General features: G+C 38.3%; 1 protein-coding gene across 6 annotated transcripts; it reads left to right on the plus strand.

Moving 5' to 3' along the window:
• Nucleotides 1-857: 857 nt before the first annotated feature.
• pyroxd2 (pyridine nucleotide-disulphide oxidoreductase domain 2) lies at nucleotides 858-25,556 on the plus strand. Of its 6 annotated transcripts, none has more exons than XM_053621234.1 (16): nucleotides 858-1,059; nucleotides 6,727-6,746; nucleotides 6,829-6,922; nucleotides 11,497-11,570; nucleotides 12,268-12,423; nucleotides 12,575-12,728; nucleotides 12,920-12,981; nucleotides 18,482-18,579; nucleotides 18,658-18,799; nucleotides 18,892-19,026; nucleotides 19,115-19,187; nucleotides 19,311-19,467; nucleotides 22,022-22,176; nucleotides 22,295-22,401; nucleotides 22,608-22,728; nucleotides 22,858-25,556. In XM_053621234.1, exons 1-16 carry the CDS (start codon nucleotides 930-932, stop codon nucleotides 22,923-22,925), a joined length of 1,746 nt encoding a protein of 581 aa, XP_053477209.1. In that variant the 5' UTR covers nucleotides 858-929; the 3' UTR covers nucleotides 22,926-25,556. The 6 variants fall into 6 exon arrangements, 5 of the variants coding, with proteins under 5 accessions (XP_053477209.1, XP_053477213.1, XP_053477212.1 ...); XM_053621238.1 differs by adding an exon at nucleotides 9,105-9,234 and having other exon boundaries at nucleotides 6,727-6,922; nucleotides 22,858-25,552; XM_053621239.1 differs by lacking the exon at nucleotides 858-1,059 and adding an exon at nucleotides 9,105-9,234 and having other exon boundaries at nucleotides 6,733-6,746; nucleotides 22,858-25,552.
• The last annotated feature ends 911 nt before the right edge of the window (nucleotides 25,557-26,467 follow it).

Genomic DNA, 26,467 nt, shown 5'->3' on the forward strand with positions numbered 1-26,467 from the left:
ACAAATTATTGCACGTTTATTGTTCACCTTTTTAAAATCTGTATTTTCATTTTTTCTTGCTTGTGTATATAATTTATTTACAGATTCTGTTCTATTCTATTAAAACAAAACAAAACAAACAAAAAACCCTCTCTGTAACCCATTTAAGTGTAAACTGTAAACCTGCCTCGATACAAATATATGAAAATAATCCCACAATACAACCGTTATTTAAATGTATGCTATTTATTGGAGCCAAAGAACATTTTATTCCTGAATTTTCCATTTAACAGAACTCACTAAGTGACTATTTATAGGCCTTATATTTCCAAACATTAATTGAAAGGCTAGGATAATTTAGGAGTAACTGTAAATGCAATTCAGTTTGAAGATGAAGTTGTTTACCATCTATTGATCTCTTTCATCTGCCAGGTACAGGTATCTCAGTGGGCACAAGGGGAGTCCAAGGTTCATCCAGTGATGAACACTGAGGAGCTGTCTCAACCAGTGACATGCTGAAAGTACTGTGCCTAACTCATTTACTGCCCATTACTCAGTTTTGTATACTTATATTTGTTTATTTATTTGAGTTATTTAGGTTTGGATTTAACCTATTTGATTGTGTGATCAGTCAAACAGACTAATGGCTATAAGAGCACAGTAATAAATATAATCATTTTGATCATGGTGGGTTGTGATTTACAGGAGAGAAAAATCACCTATCACTTATTTGATAAAATAAGTAAAACTCTTTTTGAACCCATAACATATATATATATATATATATATATATATATATATATATATATATATATATATATATATATATATATATGTTATGGGTTCAAAAAGAGTTGGTAGTGGGAGTTCTCTCCCTGTATGGGGGTGGAGTAAGTAAGTACAGCGTAAGTAGGGAGGGAGTAAGTACAGTGTGAAGCATAACTCTGGTTATGGCGATGGCTGTAGCTATGCAAACTTGTCACTTTCGGACAGCAGCATTTAACACTGCAGGAACGGGCTGGAGGTCCAGCCACAGCATCGCGCTCAAATCCCAATACGACGCGCTTATAATCGGTGGAGGTAAATAGTGCACTTCCAGTGTTATGCATACACTAATCTGCAGGATGTGTGCACAGCTCAGGCGTGTGGCCCGCTGTTACACTCTGTTCTCCGCTCATTTATGCACCAATTATGCAACACTCTGTGGCATAATAATAGCAATGGATTGCAAAAGCAGTAATATTGAGGTGGGTTTCCAGATAACTATTAATCTTAGTGAATAACAGTTCTAATAGACATGAGATTTGTGTGGAAGAGCTACACGGAAAAGAATAGACTATGTTAGTGCTGACTACTGTATTAAATTTACTTTATTAAGAATGCTGTGTTAGTGTAATGTTAACGTGGCGGTTTCTCAGCTTGAGAATCTTGGGTTTAATACAAAACTGGAAAGTGAGATATCGGATTCATCCTGGGCTTTTTTCTTTTTCTTTTCTCATCACCAGACTGCTGATGTCTTTTCCCACGCATAGTTGTCTATAAATTAGTCTATGGTGATGATCATTTGCAGTCAGTCGCAAACATGAGGTGGGGGCGGGGCGGATAGATAGCTATACGGACAGTTGAAGTACTTTTTTTTGTTGAAACATTAAAAAATGATCTAGTGTGTTTGCTCTTTGACTTTGAATACAAACTTCTTTACTTTTACTTTAGTATTTTGCTAGTCAGCTCCACACGCAATGTTACTGCACGCATGAATTCAAAGTGTCTAGACGCGTCGACGGCGCTCGCGCACTTTGAACTCACAGTAAACTGGCAAATGATCTATAGGCCCTATCGAAATGACTCTGGTCAACAGAACAAGGCCCCGTTTATTATTATTATTTTTAGAATACATTACAATCACTCCAGGTTGCCTTAGCTGTCACTAGCCAAGGGGAGGCACAACTAAATATCACTGCATGGGTCTAGCTCAGGCATGGGCAAACTACGGCCCGTTGGGTTTTTTAATCCGGCCCGCCGAATTTGTCCAAATTATACTATTAATCCTCATTCATTTGACCTTTCCCTGCAATGCTCACATTCCCCCAATAGATGGCGCACTCCAGACACACTAGCTGCGTTTACATGGACAACAATAATCCACTCTTAATCTGATTAAGGCCATACTCTAATTAAGAAACTACCATGTAAACAGCAATTTTTACTTACCTTAATCTAATTAAGGTCATAATCGAAGTAAGCAATAATCTAATTAAGACAGGTGGAGTACTCCTGTTTTATTCGCATTATGGACATGTAGTAGTGACATGTAAACACCTTAATCACATTATGAACGTCGTGTGGGAGTTTTCACCGCATTTTGCGACAGGACACGATCACACACGGCAGTTTTACGTTTTACGGCGAACAAGAGAGTTCGGCTGTGTCCCAAATCGCATACTTTCCTACTATAGGCCTGTAGTGGGGAAAAATACATGTATCTCGGCTACTATATAGATGTTAACTACGCGATTTGGGACACACCCACCGCTTCAAGCAGTTGTCTATGAACACGTACAGCATGACAAATAATTAACTGCACTTAAAGCGTTCGTAAAAAAAAAAAAATAAGTAAAAACACCCAAAACTGTATACGGTACCATAACGAAGATGAACTGTATGTTGATACGTGAAATTCTGGAGGGACGTCGGACGGCGTGGCGCGCTGACGTAATGATGCGGGCTGTTAATCTAATTATGTTCTAAAACATGTAAAACGGGAACATGACAGGAGTATTCTAAAAGCTACTCATGTAAACACCTTAATCACATTATTATCTTACTCAGATTAAGGTCAATTATTAGATTACTGCTGTCCATGTAAACATAGTCATTGACCTTTGTTGTAGTATGGTGTATTACTCTCCACTTCACTTTTTCGCTTTGCCCTTTGAGCCCTTCTGTAAAAATGAGCGGACCAAAGAAAAGAAAAGTGGACAGTGAGTGCCGAGTGTTTAATAAGGAGCGGACAGCAAAATGTTTTTTTTACGTTTTACGGCGAACAAGAGAGTTCGGCTGTGTCCCAAATCACATACTTTCCTACTATAGGCCTGTAGTGGGGAAAAATACATGTATCTTGCCTACTATATAGATGGTAATTACGCGATTTGGGATGCGTGATTTGGGAATTATGTTCTATAACATGTAAAACGGGTACATGATAGGAGTATTCTAAAAGCGACTCATGTAAACACCTTAATCACATTATTATCTTAATCAGAGTAAGGTCAATAATTAGATTACTGCTGTCCATGTAAACACAGTCAATTTTTACTTACCTTAATCTAATTAAGGTCATACTCGAATTAAGCTCTAATCGAATTAACACAGGTGGAGTACTCCTGTTTTAGTCGCATTATGGATGAGTATTACAGACATGTAAACACCTTAATCACATTATGAACATCTTGTGAGAGTTTTCACCGCATTTTGTGACAGGACACGATCACACACAGCAGTTTTACGTTTTACAGCGAACAAGAGAGTTCGGCTGTGTCCGAAAACGCTACCTGTTAATCTAATTATGTTCTATAACATGTAAAATGGGAACATGACAGGAGTATTCTAAAAGCGACTCATGTAAACACCTTAATCACATTATTATCTTACTCAGAGTAAGGTCAATAATTAGATTAATGCTGTCCATGTAAACGTAGTCTGTGACTTGCCATGTGGAACTGATTAGCTGCATTTACATGGACAACAATAATCCACTCTTAATCCGATTAAGACCATGCTCTAATTAAGAAACTACCATGTAAACAGCAATTTTTACTTACCTTAATCTAATTAAGGTCATAATCGAAGTAAGCAATAATCTAATTAAGACAGGTGGAGTACTCCTGTTTTAGTCGCATTATGGACATGTATTACAGACATGTAAACACCTTAATCACATTATGAACATCATGTGAGAGTTTTCACCATGTTTTGTGACAGGACACGATCACACACGGCAGTTTTACGTTTTATGGCGAACAAGAGAGTTTGGCCGCGTCCCAAATCGTATACTTGCCTACTATAGGCCTGTAGTGGGGAAAAATACATGTATCTCGGCTACTATATAGATGGTAATTACGCGATTTGAGATGCAGCCCACGGCTTCAAGCATTTGTCTATTAGCACGTATAGCATGACAAATAATTAACTGCACAATGATGCGGGCTGTTAATCTAATTATGTTCTATAACATGTAAAACGGGAAGCTGACAGGAGTATTCTAAAAGCGACTCATGTAAACACCTTAATCACATTATTATCTTACTCAGATTAAGGTCAATAATTAGATTAATGCTGTCCATGTAAACATAGTCACTGACGAAGATATAGCCAGCGAATTAAACAAAAAGGCGGAGTCCTTTAAGTTATATTCACTAGCACTGGATGAAAGTAATGACATAAAAGACATTGCTCAGCTCCTAATTTTTATCCGAGAGATTAACGACAGTTTTGAGATAACGGAGGAGTTTTTGACCATGGAGTCCCTGAAAGGAAAAACACGGGGAGAGGACTTGTATAACCAGGTGTCTGCTGTCATCGAGAAAATGAAGCTACCTTGGAGTAAACGTGCCAATGTCACCACGGATGGATCGCCAAATTTAACTGGAAAAAATGTTGGGCTGTTGAAAAGAATCCATGATAAAGTGAAACAGGAAAACCCTGACCAGGATGTTATTTTCCTTCACTGCATCATTCATCAGTAATCTCTGTGTAAGTCTATATTGCAGCTTAATCGTGTCGTGAATCCAGTCGTAAGACTTGTTAACTTTATACGAGCAAGGGGACTTCAGCATCGTCAGCTTATTACGTTCCTGGAGGAAACCGATGCGGATCACCAGGACTTACTTTACCACTCTCGTGTCCACTGGTTAAGTTTGGGCAAAGTGTTTCAACGAGTGTGGGAGCTCAAAGAGGAGATTATCGCATTTTTGGAGTTAATGGGGAAATCCGACGAATTTCCTGAGCTAACCGACAACAACTGGCTTTGTGACTTTGCGTTTGCTGTGGACATATTTTCACACATGAATGAGCTGAACGTCAAGCTACAGGGGAAAGATCAGTTTGTGCACGACATGTACACAAATGTTAGAGCCTTCAAATCCAAGCTGACTTTATTCTCCAGACAAATTTCAAACAAATTATTCTCTCATTTCCCCACACTAGCCATGCAGAAAGAGGCGACCTGAAATGCGAAGAAATACAGCAAATCACTGGACGACCTACACAGAGATTTCTGCTGTCGGTTCTCTGATTTTGAAAAAATTGAAAGTCACTTCAGCTGGTGTCCTGTCCCCTGTCACAAGACCCTGAAACAGCACCAGAGGAGCTGCAATTGGAACTGATCTTCAGTCTGACTCCGTCTTAAAGGAGAAGTTCAACTCTCTAAAACTGAATGACTTTTATGCTTCACTTAATGAAACCACATTTCCAAACCTCCAGAGGACGGCACAGAAGATGCTGACGTTGTTTGGCTTGACCTATGTATGTGAGCAGACATTCAGCGTCATGAACATCAACAAAGCCCCTCACAGATCCAGGTTAACTGACCAACACCTCGGATCTATCTTGAAAATTGCCACAACAAAACTAACTCCAGACTTTGATGCACTGGCAAAAAAGGGAGATCAACAACACTGTTCCCACTGAAACTGAACGCGAGTTTCTCTACTGTGTTATGAAATTAATGCATTTGGAAAACAATTTGTACAATGAGCCTTGCATATTCATGCTTTGCTACCTGTTAAAGGCCAAATCCTTTCATGTAATGGCTTTTAAATGTCATTTATATTAGTTCACACAAACACTCCATCCGTCTGTTCCTGGCCCGGTCCCTCTGTCAAATTTTAGAACCCATTGTAGCCCACGAGTCAAAAAGTTTGCCCACCCCTGGTCTAACTGCTACAGTACCATGCAAAGTACATTATCTTTCCTTATGCTCTGCTCGTATCATGTTCATTTAAACTGGAACTCATGTAGACATTTACACACCTTGTTTTCATACTCAGCATGAGATGATGTTAGTGCTTCAGTTTCAACCACTTTACTGGTGTAAACACACTCACACACACACAGCATGTATCCACTTTCCCTGACACTGATTGTGAGCTAGCGTTTGACAGAATTGAGAGCTGTCAGCCAATAAGACACAAGTATTTCTACGTATTTAGGATACCTGTAAACCCTGTCTGATTGGTCTCGCCTCTGTTCACTGAATATATAAAATAACACCGCCGTCTTCTTTTACTTACGTTCAGTTACGTACTGACAAACCGCTTCAAGTGAAGAATTATTCGGGGCTAAAGAAAAAAATCTTCGGGAATGCCCAGGCCAGGTTATGCCCCTGGATTCAAACCGGAAAGGTTGGAGTTATAAGACAGCCACATCACACCACTACACCACAGTGTAGAACACAGTGTAAACAGCGTCCTCTGTCTTTTTGAAGTAGATCTGCACGGAAGCTCTAAACAGCGGGTAACGGATAGATCAGGTTACTTGTTTATTCACGGACGAGTTTACGTACTACGTTAGTTTCGGAGGGTTTCGGGAAACACTCGTTAATTAAAGAACGTTCCTACGAACGAGATACAAAAGTACTTAGTGTTTTGGGAAACCCACCCCTGAAGGTCCAGCAAATTAATAACCTGTTGATCAGAGGACTCGTGCTCTCTCTAATGCACTAACCATAACTTTCTGTTCTTTATTTAGGGCACAATGGACTAATTGCTGTAAGTAGCGGTTGGTGTAAATGTAAGTTATAAAACACAAGCTTAGCCTGCACTGTGGAGAAACATTAACCTTGTTGTACAGTCTGCATATCTGCAGAAGGGAGGCTTAAAAACAGCAGTTCTAGAGCGCAGAAGTGTCCTCGGTGGAGCTGCAGTGACTGAAGAGATCATTCCAGGTGGGTACAAAGATTCTGGACTTTGTAAAAAGCAAAGAAATAGTGTTCCATCTCCCATCTCTGTCCAGCAATAATACCACTTCTTTAATAATACCCCCCCACCCCCCGCCACCCAAAACACACACACACACACACACACACAGCGCGCCACCAAACATATATGAACAAGGACATTACATTTAATTATGACAGAACACAACTGTTTATTTAACAACATATTGCAACTATTTGCACACGCTAAAGAAAATAGCTTTTCTGGTATATGCAGAAAATGTGACATTAAAATTAGTACTTACACCGTTTCACATTATATTATAGCTATTACTGTATTATTCCACTAATTGAGTCATTTTTTTTAATTCAGTAACTACTTTACACATGTTTACTCCTCACCTAGATATCAATATCACAAAGAGAGACCAATCAGGACGCGCGCTGTGTCACTCTCACCAGGTCCGTCACTTGCGCTCTCGTTTTCTCCAGAGCCCGCCCATCATTAGAAATGACCATTGAACTCTCTCTCTCGCTCGCTCGCTCAAAAAAAAAAAAAAAAAAAAAGAAAAACGATTTCCGGCATATTGTATATAATAAAGTGTTGTGCATGCATTCTTCAGTTTATGGCTATATACATACTCTACAAGTACATTTTACATGCCTGTATACTAATTGCAGAATTAGCAGTGCTTAAATGCTCAAAAAAGCTAAGGTTAAAATTCCATTCTGTTTACCCCCTATCAGTTCTGCTGTACCCTCCCAATAGTTTGAATAGTACTGCCAAGCCGTTTGGATTAATATAAAATGTATATGATTTGCCCTTTACCCCAAATGTAGTTGATCAGCTCCAACCTGTTTGTCAACTGATGATTACTTCTTTAGGTTTGCACTGGAGCAACCAGTCAATTGTGCTAACAAATAAGGAAGTTTATTGCTACCAGTTTCACATCATGACCACAATGACCACACACTCACCTCCAAAGACATTGTTTGTCGCAGTAGTACCATCAGTACATGTACAGAGTTTGCTGTAAAACAGCCATCTAAATCAGTTTTAAAAAATAGTATAATCTGAATCCTTTTTAATGTGCAATTCCACCTTCAGACTTTGGGGCACCTCTTCTTTATACAGTGCATTGTCTCTGTGACTGAAATGCTCTCTTTTTGGTGGAAGGCCTTCTCTAGACAGAGCTGTTTTTGGGCCACATTCTTTCCATTTCCAGAAAGTTGTCCCACACTTGTTTTGATAGCTTCTTTGTTTTTATGATGCTGTTTGTTTAGATGTGTTCTCTATCAAACTATGTGGCCTTTCTGGTAAGGTGTATAATTGAGATCATGTAACACTTGAAAATGTACTCCATGCAACTAATTATGCAATATCTGATGGCAACTGGTTGCACCAGAAATTATTTAAGGGTTTCATACATGTTCTAATCTGCTGTTAAATGTCACAATGTAATATTATAGCTCCAGTGCTGTAACTACAGAACTACGTCAGACACCAAATATGCAAAATTGGCATATTGCAAAAGTAACTAGGGTCTGTGGATGAGTGGAGGAACTACAGTACCAGTCAAAAGTTTTAGTACACTTGGTCTCAAAAAAGATTCACAATTGAAACATAGGTTATGTATTGTTTAATCTTCTGTAGCTTCTTGGTAATGTTTACAGATAAAGCGCAGAGTCAAAGCAATGATCAAGATATGTTTAATTATCTCTATAACTGGGTTCCCTAAACTTTGCCAGACTTTGCCTTAATAGCACATTAATTATCCACATTTTTAATCATTATTATGAGAGGGAGTGAAGAAGAAGAAGAAGAAGAAGAAGAAGAAGAAGAATAAGGGAGTGTCTCTGAAATATTCACTTAATGCCCATATCAAACATCAGAATCCAGAAAAAAATGTGATCTCAGTGACTTTGACCATGGCTTATTGGTGCCAAGTTTTTCAGAAAATGCTGATCTATTAGGATTTTCACACACCAACAGTCTCTAGAGTTTATGCAAAATGCTCAAAAATAAATCAAATATGTGGCAGTTTTGCATGGTGCAAATGCCTTGTTGATGAGAAAGGTCAAAGGAGAATGGCCAGACAGGTTTCAGGAAGGGTCTGTTCACACCGGGTTGTTTTTCTCAGCGTGTTAAACGGTCAGTTTTCCGCCACATTTTTTTTGTGTTCACACCCAGGTGAATTCACTCCCTGACAGTAGATGGCACTTATTGAAAAGCAGAAATACAAGGTGGCGCTGCACAACTTTCTGTTTCTGATACCCGCTTATCACTGAGAAGACAAAGAGAGCCAGTATTTACGTATAAGGTACAGTATTTACGCCAGTATTTATGTCGTGATTGGCCACTGCAAGAAATACTTCTCATAGTTATCATTTTAAACAATATACTCTTTTTGAATAAGTGATGATTTGAATGATCAAAATCAATCAAAGTCACAGCAATAGCATTCACATACTTATAGGAAGACCAAGATTATTTAATTTTTTTTTTCTAATTTTGTTTTTGGGGAGGGGAGGGGCTGGGTATAGGGCAACTATTGTTGTGTCCATAAATGTTAATGTATCTGCCAGTTGATGAAGTGTTGACTATGAAGTGTCTTTTTATGGTCAATATGATAATACAAAGACGCAATAATGGACAACTTAGCTATTTGAATAAGAGGTCAAGAATAATTATATGCATATATATGCCAGGTGCAAAATAAATACAATGGATTATCAATCAGCAAATTATCATTTGCAGGGAAGAGACAAAGAAGCAAATGATGCTATTTAGTATAGAAAACAACACTGAAAGAATGAAATGATTCATTTAGAATATATGCTTGCATTTCAATGTCGTCAAAAAAAAAATAGCAGCAACAAAATAAATACACTTGTATATTATTTAGTGTGTAATTTTGAATCTGGTGATTTCAAAGGACACCTTGTTTATGTGTGTAGGCGGAAGGATTTATTAGCAGTGAGCATTTTATTTCGGGTAAGTCACTTATACACTCTCACTAAAATGATGGGTGCTGGCATGTTCATCTTCTTTTTCGGCTTCTTTGTCGGTAAGACAGTTTTGTACTTGAGCGCTATCAAGTCGTACTTTAATGTAAACGTCAGCAGCTCCAGCCACGTGAACAAAAGCGCGAATCTCATTGGTCGGCCGCCAAAAAAAAAAAGCATTCCCTTGACGTAAAAAAAAAAATTGACGGTTTGACGCCATGCGTTTTACACCTGGGTGTGAACACTCTCACTGACAGCCATTGGAGCGAAAATCGTCCACGTGTGAACAGAGCTTTAACCTGTATCTGCATAATTTTATGCATTGCATTACTGCCACATGAACAGAGTCCTGTCTGTGAAGAAAACTGGTTTGAAAGAGGAGTACTATTAAACTGGAACAATCATCTTTGAACAGGGCCACTTATCACCTAATTATAATGCTGTCCTCACATGTTTACTCAGCCTCATGCCAGATTCCATTGGTGTCATCATGTTCATGTTAGCATGAGTTTAAATAACATTTATTAGCAGCACCGATGAAACAAATCTTATTAATGTTCTGAACTTACAGCTCCAGAGTCCCTGGTGTGATCCTGATCTTGGGTTAATGCCTGTGTGGAGATTCACATGTGCTCTCTGTGCCATGTGGGTTTCCTCAAGGTTCTTTGTTTTCTTCACACCTCATAAAACATACCGGTAGGTGGATTGGCTACTCTAAAATTGCCCCTAGGTGTATGTGTGTGTGTATGAGTGTGTGTGTGTGTGTGTGTGTGTGTTGCCCTGCGATGTACTAGCCATCTGTGGTGTATCTCTGACTTGTGCCAAGTGTTCCCAGGATAGGCTCCAGATGCCTACGACCAGGATAAAGCAATTTCTGAACGTTTATGAATCTTTATCTTAATGAATAATTGTATGGCTCTACTTTTCTCAGGAAATCAGTAGGTTTGACATTTTCCATGGGTGTACCGTAGCTGCATAGCCACTAGCTATTCCAGAATTAATTAGGAGTAAATTCATGAACTCCAGGCCTTCTATAGCTTCTGCAATCACACGTTTAACATTGACACGGACCATAGAAGACTTGGTGCTTATGAATCCACAGGTTTATGGGGCTTTTTAGATTGTTTTGAGATACAAACCTCCACTGCTTTCATCTTTCAAATAATTAGAGAATAATCAAACGTACAACTGAACATAATTCACTACTTGTATGACAAAATTTCAAGATGGATCAAAGATTTTCTGAAGCCAAATATTTTAACCCTAACTTTATTTTTTATTTGGCATTTAATAGGGTATGATATTAGTATATTGTTATGTTGTATTTGTTCACTGGGTAGGGAAAGTACCTTCCAATTTTTTTTTATGTTTTATAGATAACCAGTAGCACAAAAAGAGCAATATGTATTTTAGATTTTGTCTCCTCCTCCTATATATAAGAGAAAGACATAGTCTAGACATGTCATGATCAGCATTTGCAACATCTCCACACAGATAGTAAATTATTTCTACATTTCAACATGAAGTGTTGCTCTACATTGATATTTTTCAACTTACACTTTCTCAACAATTCCTAGGCTTCCATTTTTCCCGGGCCTCCTATCTCCTCAGTTTACTGCGTCCTCACATATATCAGGATCTGGAGCTCAAGGTGTGGTATTTGATTAATATTTAATTTCAGATGTGTGTTGGCCTTAGAAAACCTCTCACATGATGAAAGTTTGAAATGCTTATATAGTTCTGAAAACTGTAGGTTCCACTGAACTGTAATTTGTCTTTTGTATGTATACTAATTAGAAGTAAAATGATAGCATTTCAATGTCTGGGCACCTCCAAAAGTGAAAAAGGGGGAAAAAAATAGCCTTAAAATATTCCACTTCAATTCCACCGAAAGACATCAAAACACTGTCTAAAAGTAACTTCTATTTATTGAATTCATTTGCATGTAATTTAATATCTAATTAATACGACATAGGCCTACATATTATTACCATGAAAATGAAATCTATGTCTATCGTTATATTATCCATTGTTTATAATTTAATAATAAAATAATATATTTTGCATAATAAGGGCAAACAACACTTACAGATTATAGAAATACTTACATACGTACATTAAAACCTAAAATTACATTAGTTACATTTGGGAAATGTGCAGAAAATAGAGAACATAGAGGGAGATTTGGATTTTCTTTTTAAATTATGTGATGATGAAAGCATTATTGTTAGAGAAATTCTGATATTGATTTGGATGGACATAAAATGCATCTCCAGTCAGTTATTTAGAAGGAAAACAGATGAGAAAAATGTTGACTGATGCTTTTCTTCCACCTTCTAACTGTGCAGAAACATGGGCTGAAGGTGTACATGAGAGATCCCCATGCGTTTACCCCCATGCTGGAGGAAGGGGTCAGGGGGCGGCCACCTCGCTCTCTTTTACTCGGCAGTAATCTGGCAAAGAATCAGAAAGAGATTGGAAAATTCTCAGAGAAAGATGCAATGGTTGATACCAAATGATTATTAATAATTTATCATTCATGCTTTTTATTTGGTCTTGTGTTGTAATTTATACAACTACTATGATTTGCATGTTGGTTATTGACTTGAAAAGTTATGCAGAATGTCTAGACATCATAAATGTCTTTTGCCAAAGGCTTACCCTGACTATGTTGCACATTTGGAGAAGCTGGCATGTGCAATTCACCCACTCCTTGATGCACCACCTGTAGACATCCCAGGAATTACTGAGGGGTCCTTGAGGAAAAGAATAGCAGCAATGAGGAGTTTGAAACCTTTAGTAAAATCTGGTACACCCTCTGAATTTTTAATAAATAATCTAAAAGTAAATTCTAATAGGCATTTATAAGCCATAAATACAATGTACAGGTAACATTTTAAAGTATCACATTACAACTTAGGATTCCAAATATGGAGTAAATCTAGTTTTCACTCATTTGATATGGATCTGATATGAATGAAAGTTTTTACCTGTTTTCAGGGCTGAAACTGGGAAAAAACATACCAGACTTCTATGAACTAATAACAGCCCCAGCAATGAAGGTCAGTTGATTCTTGAATACATTCATTTGAAATTTGGGGGGGGGTTGGGGGGGGTTTGATCAATATTATTTGTTGAATTATTTACAAATTACAATGTAAAAGGTATAGATATAGTGATCATGATATTTTAATTGCACAAACGGATGTAGATTCATTCAACTAATTATATAATTTCTGATGGCAACTGGTTTGCACCAGAAATAATTTTGACATTTCACACCACTCAGGGTGAATACTTGCAATCACTACTTTTATATATTTTAATCTGTAAACAGGTTTGCAAACTATATTTATGTTTAACCCAATTCAATATTATATGTACCAGTTAAGTCCATTTCCACTGTACAAAAAAAAAATCCGTTAAATTTACTGTAAAATATTGGTAGTGTGGTAAGCTGGGGAAAAATGTGATCTTAGTGATTTTGATCGTGGCACGATTGTTCGTGCCAGACAGGCTGGTTTGAGTATTTCTATAACTGCTGCTCTCCTGGGATTTTCATGTGCAACAGTCTCTAGAGTTTACTCAGAATCGTGCAATTAAAAAAAAAAAACATCCAGTGAGTGGCAGTTCTGTGGATGGAAACACCTTGTTGAGAGAGGTCAACAGAGAATGGCCAGACTGGTTTGAGCTGACAGAAAGGCTACAGTAACACAGATAACCACTCTGTACAAATTTGGTGAGCAGAAAAGCATCTCAGAAAGGACAACATGTCAAACTTTAAGGCGAATGGGATACAACAGCAGAAGAACATGTCCGGTTCCACTTCTGTCAGCTGAGAAAAGAAAGCTGAGGCTGCAGTGGGCACAGGCTCACCAAAAATGGACAGTTGAAGACTGGAAAAATGTAGTCTGGTCTGACAAGTCTCAATTTCTGCTAAGGCACATAGATGGTCGTCAGCATTTGGCACAAAAAGCAGGAATACATGGACCCAACCTGCCTTGTGTCAACACTCCAGGCTGGTGGAGGTGGTGTAATGGTGTGGGGAATGTTTTCTTGGTACACTTTGGGCCCGGTAATACCAATCAAGCATCGCTTGAATGCCACTGCCTATTTGAGTTTTGTTGCTCAGATGTGCATCCCTTCATGGCCACAATTTACCCAGTATTAGTGTAGTGTTCATAATGAATATTCATTGAGTAACCTGCAAAAGTATTTTGTATAAATAAACAGCAGTTAAAAACCAACAAATTACTACAGTGGCATTAAATGTTTTAAAACACAAGTTACTTAGACCTATTGTAATCAGTTTTCCAAATTTGACTCATACACCTCAATGAAAAAGAAACTCATACAACAGAAATAACAATAAATGTTTTAATTTATTTAAAAATCATGGCATATGTGGAAAAAAATACACAGGTATCCTATTCATATTATAGCATACAGTGCCCTCCACTAATATTGGCACCTGTCATAATTGTTCATTGGGAAGTATTGTGTGAGTTTTATGACCGTGCCAAGCCTTTGTTCTTTGTTTCTGTGCTATAGTTTTGATCCTGTTCTCATCCTCGTTTTTTTATTCTGTTTTGCCTCATTTATGCCCATTTGCCGACCGCCTGACCATTTGCCTTTTTGATCACGCCTATGTTTCACTATTTGGATTTGTCTGCCTTTCTCTAATACAGCTCTTATCTGCATTTGCATGCGTCTCAGCCTCCATCACGTGACAGCACCCTTGGTAAATATAAGCAAAGAAGGCTGTGAAAAATTGTCTTTATTGTTTAAAATGATCTTTATTGTTTAACAATTTGATCTGTTGTTAAAAAAAAATACCCTGCTCTCATGGATATCAAACAATTGCAAACAAAACAGTTTTATATTAAAAAAATACCTTTGTTAAATATAGGTGTGCACAAGTTATTGGCACCCTTTTAGTCAATACATTGTGTTACCTCCCTTTGCCAAGATAACAGCTCTGGGTCTTTCGCAGCCTTCTTTGGCTAGCTTTACCAATTGTGCCAATATTAGTGGAGGGCGCTGTATATAATGCAATTGTGCTCTTCTTGTGTTTATACCAAGAGTGTTTCATATAAGACATAAGAATGACCAGATCACAAGTGGTAAAACAGGCCATTAGTTAACAGCACAAATTCTGTACAAAACACACCCAGTATGCAAACAAGCTCAAGAAATTTTACTGCATGTTTATGCTTCAAGCCTGGTAAGGAGCTGAGAGTAGGAGAAAGTCTATGCCGATTCGATGGTAGAGTTGAGAGTGGTCCGATTACCTAAACTTCAGGCCAGTCTCAACAGTCTGAAGGAAGGAGCAGGCATACAGACACACTCCATCTATCCAACTTCACATAGTGCCATGTAGCCAACAGGTACACTGTAAATTTGTGGCATATGATACAAAGTGGAAGTGGCTGGTGAAACCAAAGTGTATAGTTCATAAATGTATATTTTTATCAAGTAAGACAAAACTCAGCATAAAGAGTGAAAGAAAGCTCTGGATATAGATAAAAAGGGATAGCCTCAAGTGATTACTTAGTTATCTGCCAAAGCAGGTAGCTACTTTTCTGTCACCAGGAATTGGTCATTCCTGGATCACATCAATGGAGAGCAATGAGAAACAAAACAAAATATAATTGTTAAAATGAAAAGCAACCGCGGAATGATGTGTGAAAAATGATGTGTATATGTGTGTAAAAGGTGTACTTGCCTAAAAGATGCACAGATACGATTTACTGTTCATGTGGTAATAAGAGTTCTTCCACATAATTATTAGTATTTACATTTACATTTATTCATTTATCAGATGCTTTTATCCAAAGTGACTTACAAATGAGAAAATACAAGCAAAGCGATATATCAAGCAGAGAACAATACAAGTAGTGCTACCATACAAGATCCATTAATTGAGTTCCAGAAGAAGCAAAGTGCTCAGAGTAATTTTTTTTTTTTTTTTTTTTTTATGAGTTGGTTAGGTGTTCATGGAAGAGGTGGGTCTTTAGCTATTTTTTGAAAATGGTGAGAGATTCTGTGGTCCAGATTGAGGTTGGAAGTTCATTCCACCATTGAGGAACAGTTAGTTTGAATGTTCTTGAAAGGGACCTTGAGCCACGTTGAGTAGGTACTACTAAGCGTCGGTCGTTGACTGATCGCAGATTGTGTGAGGGAGCGTAAGCCTTCAGGAGAGAGTTGAGGTAGGAGGGTGCTGTTCCAGACAAGGTCTTGTAGGTGAGCATCAAGGCCTTGAATTTGATGCGGGCAGCTACAGGAAGCCAGTGGAGGGAGATGAAGAGGGGTGTGACATGGGTTCTCTTGGACTGGTTGAAGACGAGGCGTGCTGCTGCATTCTGAATCATTTGAAGGGGTTTGATGGAGCTGGCTGGGAGGCCCGAGAGTAGTGAGTTGCAGTAGTCCAGTTTTGAGATAACAAGACCCTGGACTAGTAGCTGTGTAGCCTGTTCGGTGAGGTAGGGTCTGATTTTCTTGATGTTGTACAGGATGAACCTACAGGACCATGCAGTTGTTGAGATGTGGTCTGTAATGGTCAGGCTGTCATAGAGAATCACCGCAAAGTTCCTGGCTATCCTGGTTAGTTTGAGTGTGGTTGAGTTGAGCTGTACAATGAGGTTGTGGTTGATTGAGGGACAGGCTGGGATGATGAGAAGCTCAGATTTTGCCAGGTTGAGCTTAAGGTGGAGTTCCCTCATCCAGACCGAGATACGTGCAGAGATACAAGCAGAAATACGTGCAGAGACAGATGGATCGTCAGGCTGGAAGGACAAATAGAGCTGGATGTCATCAGCATAGCAATGATATGAGAAGCTATGAGACTCAATCACCTGCCCCAGAGATGTAGTGTAGATAGAAAGGAGCAGTGGACCCAGAACTGACCCCTGTGGAACGCCAGTTGTGAGTTGCTGAGTTTCAGAAATACCTCCCTTCCATGATACCTTGAAGGATCTGTCTGAGAGATAGGATTCCACCCAGCGCAGAACTGTTCCAGTGATGCCCAGTCTGGAGAGAGTTTTTAGTATCTAGTGGTAAAAATGCAAAGATTATTCTTTAGAACTACAATAAACCAACCATTTTGCATATTGGAAATACTTTGCAGTTAACATTGTGACGAGGAGGAGGGAGAAGCCAGGTTGTGACGATGGCACTGATTTGGATAATCAGTGAGAGAGCGAGAGATAAAGGAGCGACTGGAGGCGCCGGAGAGCGGGAGAGAGATGTACGTGCACTTTGTGTTCCGTTTGAGTGTTTTATTTTATGTTTGAGTTTGGTTTATTATTAAACTTTATGTTTGTGTTCAGCCGGTTCCTGCCTCCTCCTTGCCCAGCTTTAAAAAGTTTGTTACACTGGTGATGCAACCCGGGAGAGAGGAGGGACGCGCTGATGGAGAGCACTCACCGCTGTGGGAGGATCGAGACACCTAAGAGGCGGTGGTGCTGGAGCAAACTTTAAAGTCAGGCAAGGAGGAGGCGGGAACCAGCTGAAAATAAACTTTGAACTTAAACAGAACTCAAACATAACAGAACCACAAACGGAACACAAAATGCACTCCCTTGGCTGGTGTTTCCAGCCGCTCCTTCATCTCTCTGTCTCTCCCTCTCCCACTGACTAGCATCCTCACAACCTGGCTTCTCCCTCCGCTTCATCACAATCATTTATTTCAAATTGTAAAAGTTCTTCAAGATCTAAAAATAAAACAATGATCAGCTTATGTAGCTGTTATGATTTATTATCATCCAAAACAAAAATACTCAAAGAGGCCTGCAGGAGTCACATGTGATCAGTTGATCACAAGATCAGCTGATTAAACACATGGAATCAGATGTGGCTCCTGCTGGGTTATAATAAACCTGAGCCCCTACTGGTCCTCACACACACACTTTCTCTCTCTCACACACACACATGCACACGCACACATGCACAGCCCTGACAGACCTTTGCACTAACACTGAAAAAAAGGGTCATTCGACAGCTTTCTGTTGTAATGTAGTATTAGTTAACTAACAAGTCTCTGTTTTTGGACAAATTAATAGTGGTATGGTTGGTTTTTATCGTATGGTATTTATTCATGAAACGTCCACTGATTTACGAGTAATGTCTGTATATGTAACAGTCTGGGCGTGGAAAATTGAAGGTAAAAGTTTGGTTCACCTTTACTTTTGAAGGTACAGTAAAAATAAAACAGTAAAAATTTTACAGTAAAAATAACGGGATTGGTTTGTACAATTATTTATGGTGTTGTGATGTTTTGAATACCTTTTTTCCCAAATTTACATTTTTTTTGTACTGTGGCTGTTTAACAGTATTTCACCATAAATTACATGGACTTTTTTTTATAGTGTACAAAATGTGGAAATGTTCAAGAGGGTGAATACTTGTGCAAGGCACTGCATTTTTTGTTATGTATTATTATGCATAGGTATGTAAATGGGATCATTTACCTGTTTTTCAGGGTTTGGTACCAATTACTTTGTGCAATCTAATTAAACAAACTATACTATTATCTAATTCATAATTTTTTCTGATCATCCCCAGGTTTTAAATCACTGGTTTGAGTCTGAGCCACTTCAAGCAACATTAGCCACTGACTCCGTGATAGGAGCTAATACAAGCCCTAACAACCCGGGTAGTGGGTAGGAGTATGCTGCTTTAGGGCCTTTTACTTTGTATCAAGATTTGTTTGGTTTCTTCTAATGCACTATGTAATGCAGGTATGTCCTTTTGCACCACATAATGGGTGAGCTGGAAAAGGAGATGGGGGCCTGGGGTTATGTGCAAGGGGGCATGGGTGGTGTCTCCAAGTCCATTGCTAACTCTGCAAGCTCCCTTGGAGTAGATATCTTTACTGAGCAGGTGAGGATTTGAAGTGAGTCTCTTTTGCCTCTTTTTTAGTGCTTTGTAGGCTGTTTTGTGGCTGAATATTGGAGCTACCATTGTATTTTTAGGAGGTTAGTCAAATTCTGGTTGGACCAGATCATACTGCCAAAGGTGTTGTGCTGAAAGATGGTACTGAAGTTCACAGTAAAGTAGTTTTGTCCAATGCTACTCCATATGCAACCTTCAAACATCTTACTCCACAGGTAATAGCTTGATTTAAAAAAAATACTGCTAGTCTTACTAAAAGTAAAATTTACCGAACATGACTAACAAATCCTTGTATGCTTATAGGATGCACTTCCTCAGAAGTTTATTAGTGCTATTGATCAGATTGATTATACCTCTCCTGTCACCAAAATTAATGGTATGTTCATCTTATGGCTCTCAAAGGACAAGCATTCAATTGCATTATCTGCCAATATAAGAAGATTTCAAAGCAAACTAGTAAGTTACAGCACTTTTGTCTGTTGTATTTGTAAATTTACAGTGGCTGTGGACAAACTGCCAAATTTCTTGGCAGCCCCTAATACAACTGATGGAAAACCAGGGCCACATCACCAGTGTTCCATTCACCTGAACTGTGAGAGTGTGGAGATATTAGAAGCAGCATATAAGGAAGGCCAACAAGGACGCCCATCCTCAAGGTTGGCTAATCAGTACAAGATAGCATTAGATTTTAATTATTTATTTTTTAAAAGATTTAAATATAGAATTAAGAGTTCAGCTGTCCAGAGAGTTCATCTGTCCAGCAAATGACTACAAATCTCAATTGGTAAATGAAATCTCTCTTGTCCATTTCCTCATTTGCATAGTGCATACACACCTTAGCTAGGTATTTGCATGTTATAGCTGCCGTGCATAGCACATCATCAACCACTGTAACCACAACTTTAATGAAAGCCTGAAATGACAGTTTTCTGTGCACTTGCTTGCCATCAGATGTTTTAGAAATTACAATTTGTATTCTTTGAAACATTCCTATAATTTTGAGTCACTTTGAGCCAGAATCACTTCCTGTGTTTTATAAATGGCTATAAAGAACAAAGCCTCAGCTTCCTCATGAAACCAATATCTTTGCACTCCAAACATAAGACACGATTCTCATTTAAATTGTTAAATTTCGTCAAGCCTTGGTTTTGAGAAAAAGGGCAATGCAAGGCAAAAGGCAAAACAAAAAGGACTGATAAGATATATGCACACACATGCAAACTCATACATGCAAATCTGATGGCAGTGAAAACTTGAACTTCAGTGTTACTGACTGTGCAACATTCAGAGATGATGCTTTTCAGTCAATTGTACTGTAATTTTCAGTATTCAGAGTTGTTCACACAAGGGGTTTTTGCCTCAACATGATGTGATTAAGAACAATGTAACACACGGCTTCTGCAGCTAAAGAACCATTCTCTTGAAAGTACAAAGATGTATATATGATAGCTGTTAAGACAAATTTATCATTTTAACCCAGGAGTTCTATTCTGCCGGCGGAATGGAAATGAACTTATCAGACATTTTTAATCAGTATAAATGAATGAATAATTTTTTTGCTGCAAGTCTGTAGGAAGATTACTCAGGAGACGGTTTCTGTGTGTAGAGTATTGTGAGTCTGGCCCTGTTTACACTAGTGCGTTTTCTTTTTTAAAACTGCATTTTAAAATGAAAACCACTGGTGTTTCCGCTGTGTTTCAGAAACGATCTCCATCCACACTACACGACCGAATACGCATGTCACATGACCATTCATGCACACTGGGCATGCGCGTACAAGTGTAAACAGGAAGTTGGTTGCTAGTCCAAACTGGCATTCCATGTAGGGCTTACGTTGCTTGAAATGAGATTTGTTGCCGATTGCTCTAATCATAGCTCACCTCTTGTGCATGTAGACAGTTGTAGTCTTATAAAATACAGAATTTAACTGCACAATGGCTGCTAAGAATGACAACAAAGCCAGCAAAGCTTGCGGTTCAGTCTCCATGTTGTTGTGTATACGATCAAGGTAGCGTAATGGTCATATGGTAGGGGCTTGATGAATCAGGGAAGGATACACAATGATCCAGAAGACCCAATCAGGGAGCGAATCTGGGTGAAGCCATGCCTCCGTTTTCAAAAGACTTCGTTTTGATCTGTTTACACTGAAACGTGAGCCCGGAGTTTTCAAACTAAAACTGGGTCTTCGGTGTTTCCAAAAGTCTCAGTGAAAGTCTCTGCGAAAACGCCCGAGTACTGTACACGACAGGCGTAACTGTAGCAAACATTATGCATTTTGAAACAAAAACGCACTAGTGTAAACAGGGCCTCTGTGTTTAGCTGCTGGTGAGCAGGGTGATGGGAAAGGGCAGACAATTCACACCTCTCCTCAATAGCACTGGTACAGAGAGATAAAATGGACAGCAACTAAAGCTTTTTTTGATAGTAAAACACTGTATACAACTCCCACAATAAAATTATAAGGCTAGGTAAAAATAAATAAATAAATACATACATATGAAAAACTGCAAATTCTTAAAGCCCTGTGTCTACTTTCATGTGAGCCATTAACCACTAATGTGGAGTGTGACATTGCAAATAAATTCAACACTGAACACGGTCATCCTCCAAACAGGTAGCAATTCCAATTTTTTTTGGCCTCTGGTAAAAAGAGTCAAGTATTTTAATTACTTAGATACTTAGCTCCAAAAATAAACTTGTCTTAAAAATATCACTAAAATGTAGAATATTTATATTAATCATAATATTGTGACTTGCTTCTCAACTTATATACCATAAAATGCTGTCATATGAAAAATAAATCAGTGTGCTACAGTTGATGATAAATACACAAAGTAGATTTAACTGAAGGTAAACGAATAGTGATGCTGTCAGTGGTGGCCACACATAGAAATTTATGTTTTTATCGTAATACAAATCAAATCATGCTTGTTAAAATGTTATGCTCAAATGTATTCTGTCACTGAGCAGACTTGAGTTTTACTTCACAGACAGACCACAGATAAAAATGTATTGAATACCAACACCATTGGTGAAATTGACGTATGCTTCTTTAATTGATGTTACACAAGTTTGATACAAATAGCTTTAGTTGTGCTTAGCATTTTCCCATTAAGAGAAAATAAATCTGCAAGACCATTTCATGTTTTATATATAGAATATATATCTGGTGTAAAGTGATAATGATATGCAGCATTCCTGTTATCTCAGACCTATGGTGGAGATGACTATACCATCTGTGCTGGATCCCACACTCGCCCCACCTGGCTGTCATGTGGTGTCTTTTTTCACACAGTTTACACCTTACTGTCTGGAAGGTGGGCGAGCGTGGACAGATGAGGACAGAGAGAAATATGCAAATACAGGTTAGTACTTTGACATTTTGTACATCACTACATACTACAAAAGATGCTGTATGTTCACTTTTCCTGTATGTACCATTTTGACTTGGGTTGATGATTTTTTTTTTTTTTGTCATTACAGTGTTTGATTGGGTTGAACGTTATGCACCTGGATTTAAGCAGTCAATAGTTGTCAAAGATATTTTGGCTCCTCCTGATCTAGAGAGGGAATTTGGTCTCACTGGAGGGGTATTTCCATTTTACTACTACTAAAATCAGTTGATCAGTTTTGTCCTGTCAGTGATGTTAAAAAGATGAATATCATCATGCTTTGCATGAGATACCCTTTGACAACAGTGAAATGATTTGGTTCATTCAGAGGTCTTACCTTATTTTAATATTGTGCCGTGTTTAAGGAAATATGTTTGCATTTTGTTCTCATTATTTTACCACAGAACATTTTCCATGGTGCAATGTCATTGGATCAGCTTTATTTAGCAAGACCTTTGCCCTCGATTGCACACTACCGTACACCAGTCAAAGGCCTCTACCTGTGTGGCAGCGGCAGCCATCCTGGTCTGTAATTCTGAATATCTACAATGCTTTGAATTGAACCTGTATTGGTTTTAAAGGATTCCATCACCTAGTATTCACCTTAATATCAACACTCATCACTCCTCATTGTGTACTGTTTGATTTGTGCAGGTGGGGGTGTGATGGGTGCTGCTGGATGCAATGCTGCTCTGACTGTCTTGGCTGACTTTAAACATTGATGACATGATGACATGTCATCTGGGTTTGACACACGTGGAGTTCCACACAACAAAGAAGTTATAGCTGTCTGAGATCCAAAACTAATAAGCTACAACCCCAATTCCAAAAACGTTGGGACAGTATGGTAAATGCTAGATTTGTAAATGTACTTTGACTTGTATTTAAACGTATAAAGACAAGGTATTTGATGTTTTACCTAATCAACTGCATAGATTTTTGAAGATAAACATTTATTTTGAAATTGATGCATGCAACATGTTCCAAAAAAAGTTGGGACTGGGCAATTTAGGATTAATAGTGATGTGACAAGTTGAAATAAGAAGGTGATGTGAAACAGGTGAGGCAATCATCTAATCATAGTATATAACGAGAAAAAAGGCCTCCAAAAAAGGTCTAGTCCTTCAAGAGCAAGGATGGGTCAAGGCTCGACAATCTACCAACAGATACGTTAGCGAATAATCCAACACTTTGAGAACGACATTTCCCAAAGACAAATCAGTAGGATTTGGGGCATTTCACCTTCTACAGTGCACAATATAATTAAAAGATTCAAGGAATCTGTGTAAAGGGCAATAGGTGCATAAAGGGCAAGGTCGAAAACCACTTCTGAATGTGCGTTATCTCCAATCCCTCAGACATCACTGTCTTAAAAACCGTCATGAGTCTGTAATGGATATTCTGACATGGGCTCGGAAATACTTTGGTAAACCTTTGGCAGTCAAGCACTGCATCCACAGATACAAGTTAAGCCTTTATTATGCAAGGCAGAAGCCATACATCAACACTGTCCAGGAGCACCGCCGACTTCTCTGGGCTCGGTCTCATATGAGATGGACAGTAGCACAGTGGAATTGTGTTTCGTGGTCAGACGAGTCAACATTTCAAATAGTCTTTGGACAAAACAGCCGTCGTGTTCTCTGGGCCAAAGAAGAAAAGGACCATCCAAGCTGTTATCAGTGTCAGGTCCAAAAGCCAGTGTCTGTCATTGTATTGGGTGTGTGCCAATGCCCATGACATGGGTAACTTGAACATCTGTGAGGGCAACATTAATGCAGAAAGATATGTACACATTTTGGAGCAAGATATGCTGCCATCCAGAGCAGGACAATGCCAAACTACATTCTGCCCGGATTACAAGCTCATGATTGCGTAAGCAGAGAGTGCAGGTGCTAGCATGGCCGGCCTGCAGTCCTGACCTGTCTCCAACTGAGAATGTGTGGCACATTATGAATCGCAAAATAAGGCAACAAAGACCCCGTACAGTTGCACAGATAAAGAAATGCATAACGGATGAATGGGGGAAAATTCAGCTTGCTAAACTTAACCATCTGCTTTCTTCAGCGCCCAAACACTTAAGTGTTATTAAAAGAAAAGATGACATTACACAGTGGTAAACAGTCGACCGTCCCAACTTTTTTGGAGTGTGTTGCAGTCATCAGATTTGATATGAGTGTATATTTTCAAAAATAAATTTGTAACAAAGTAACACACCAAATAATTAGTTAATAATGTGTTTTCAGTGTAGTACAGAGTGAAATGAATTTTCAAATGACTGTTTGTTTTTTTTACATTTTCCATACTGTCCCTACTTTTGCGGAATTGGGGTTGTAAATTAAATTATTCCTTGAGTTAAATTAAAATTAAAAAAAAAAAAAACACAATTCTGAACCAATACAGGAAGTATTGACTTATCTCTCAATAATAATGATGGCAGAATTTTGTCAAAGCACTTGGTCTCTTGCTGCTTACGTTCATTGTGCAAGCTCAACTTACCCAGACTCTTATATCACACATACAGTCCTAAAAGTTCTGCTTGGACTCATGATCTGATGATCCATCCAGCCATTTTTCATAACACATACTACACAGGGTTGAGGGGGAGCCTGGAGCGTATCTCGGGGCACAAGGCGGGGCACCCTAGACGGGGTGCCAACCCATTGCAAGGCACAATAGCACAGACATTCACATACCTTACACACTATGGACAATTTTGGAAATGCCGGAGGATAGCCAACACTACTGTGGATGATTAAAAAATATGCCAATGTTAAATAATTCAATGTTCAAAAATAAGCAACATCATCTCCCAAGAATTTCTCTTGTGATAAAAATGCAGTGTTTCTTGTTTTATCTCATACCCTGCCCTTGACATACTATGTGATCTTTCTGAAATGGGCTCTACGTTCCACACTATTTCAACACAAATTATGTAAATATAGAAGGAATCTTTTATGGCAGAAAATTTGATGAATTAGAAATTGACAACTTGTTTGGCCAGGCAGTAAAAATCCTAATGGTTGAAGCATGCTTCAGATGAATTTTAAAGATATTTTGATTAGGTAGATATCCAGGAGGTTTATAATAATAAAGATTTCTCACAGATAGGGGACAAATCAAATTTCCTGTAAAATTAAGACATTTATTGTCATCATTGTAAGTGACTATCAGTGGTGTAGTACAATGAAGTTGAATAAGAGGGTGTATGCTGTGTTTGCCTTCAACTTGATCTACTAGTCTATGAATGACATTAGAATTTAAACACCTCTCTATCTTTATGTCAATTATAATAATAAAGAGAGCTCCTAGGAGACTGTGTGTGCATAGAATTTCTTACACTTTACATGGAAGAACTATACTCTCATAATAGACATTTAATTATCTTGTAAAACATTCAGTCTTTTGTAAGCTGATGTGTCTTGCACAAGCGTCTTTCTGGTCGTTGTTCTCAAACGGTGCGAGTCAAATATTTATCAGTCAGTGAAGAAGCACTTTTGTGGTCCAAAAGGTCAAAGAAAATACCTTCTACTTTTAATGGAGATATATACATTGCTTTAAGAAAAAACACACCCTGAACAACATATTTATCTTTATAATAATCATGTGATCTTCAACAGCCTCCAAGATTTATTTTGTAATGAAATCTGACTTTAGTTTAAATGTCTTTCATAAATATGCTGGTCTGTTTTCACTTTGGTTATCGGTTTACTACATTACCAACAAGGCTGTTCAACTTATAGTGGCACCATTTGCAGTCCTTACATTACATAATCTCTACCTAAACAGACAGATGCAGCAGCACTTTAGTCCAACTCTCTCACTTCCTCATCTGTACACTCTGTTCAAACTGGAAAATGTTCATGCTAATACCACCATTGTTGCCATGTCATCTCGTTGAGCTATAACTTGCTGGGTCTTTCCCATAACTCAGCACAACTATGTCATATAGTTGCATTGTGAGACTCTCAGACCAATGTTTGCTGTCTCCACCATTTCTGTGTTGGATTTCTCTTTAAATTAAATATTGCTCTAACGTATTAGGTGAGAAAAAAAAAAGCTATTGCTTTTTTGTTTTCTTTTCAGGAACTAAACTAAACAAAAGCTCTTGCTTTTTTGTTTTCAAGAACTAATAATGAGCTAAACTTGACTGTTATGAGATTTGAGACTTCTTGTCCTATTAAACACCATCGTAATCGCTAGCAAGGTCCCCCGTGCTGCTAGCATGGCAGACAATTGATCATTTTTCAAAGGGAATAACAAAAAT

Source organism: Ictalurus furcatus, chromosome 3 (assembly GCF_023375685.1).
Source record: "Ictalurus furcatus strain D&B chromosome 3, Billie_1.0, whole genome shotgun sequence".
Taxonomy (NCBI): Eukaryota; Metazoa; Chordata; class Actinopteri; order Siluriformes; family Ictaluridae; genus Ictalurus; species Ictalurus furcatus.

Bases quoted from the DNA above. Each gene is read 5' to 3' on its own strand.
- pyroxd2 (XM_053621234.1), top strand. From the start codon at position 930: ATGGCGATGGCTGTAGCTATGCAAACTTGTCACTTTCGGACAGCAGCA. The intron at 6,747-6,828 runs GTAAGTAGCGGT...CTTGTTGTACAG, and splicing joins GGCACAATGGACTAATTGCT to TCTGCATATCTGCAGAAGGG. The intron at 11,571-12,267 runs GTGTGGTATTTG...CTAACTGTGCAG, and splicing joins ATCAGGATCTGGAGCTCAAG to AAACATGGGCTGAAGGTGTA.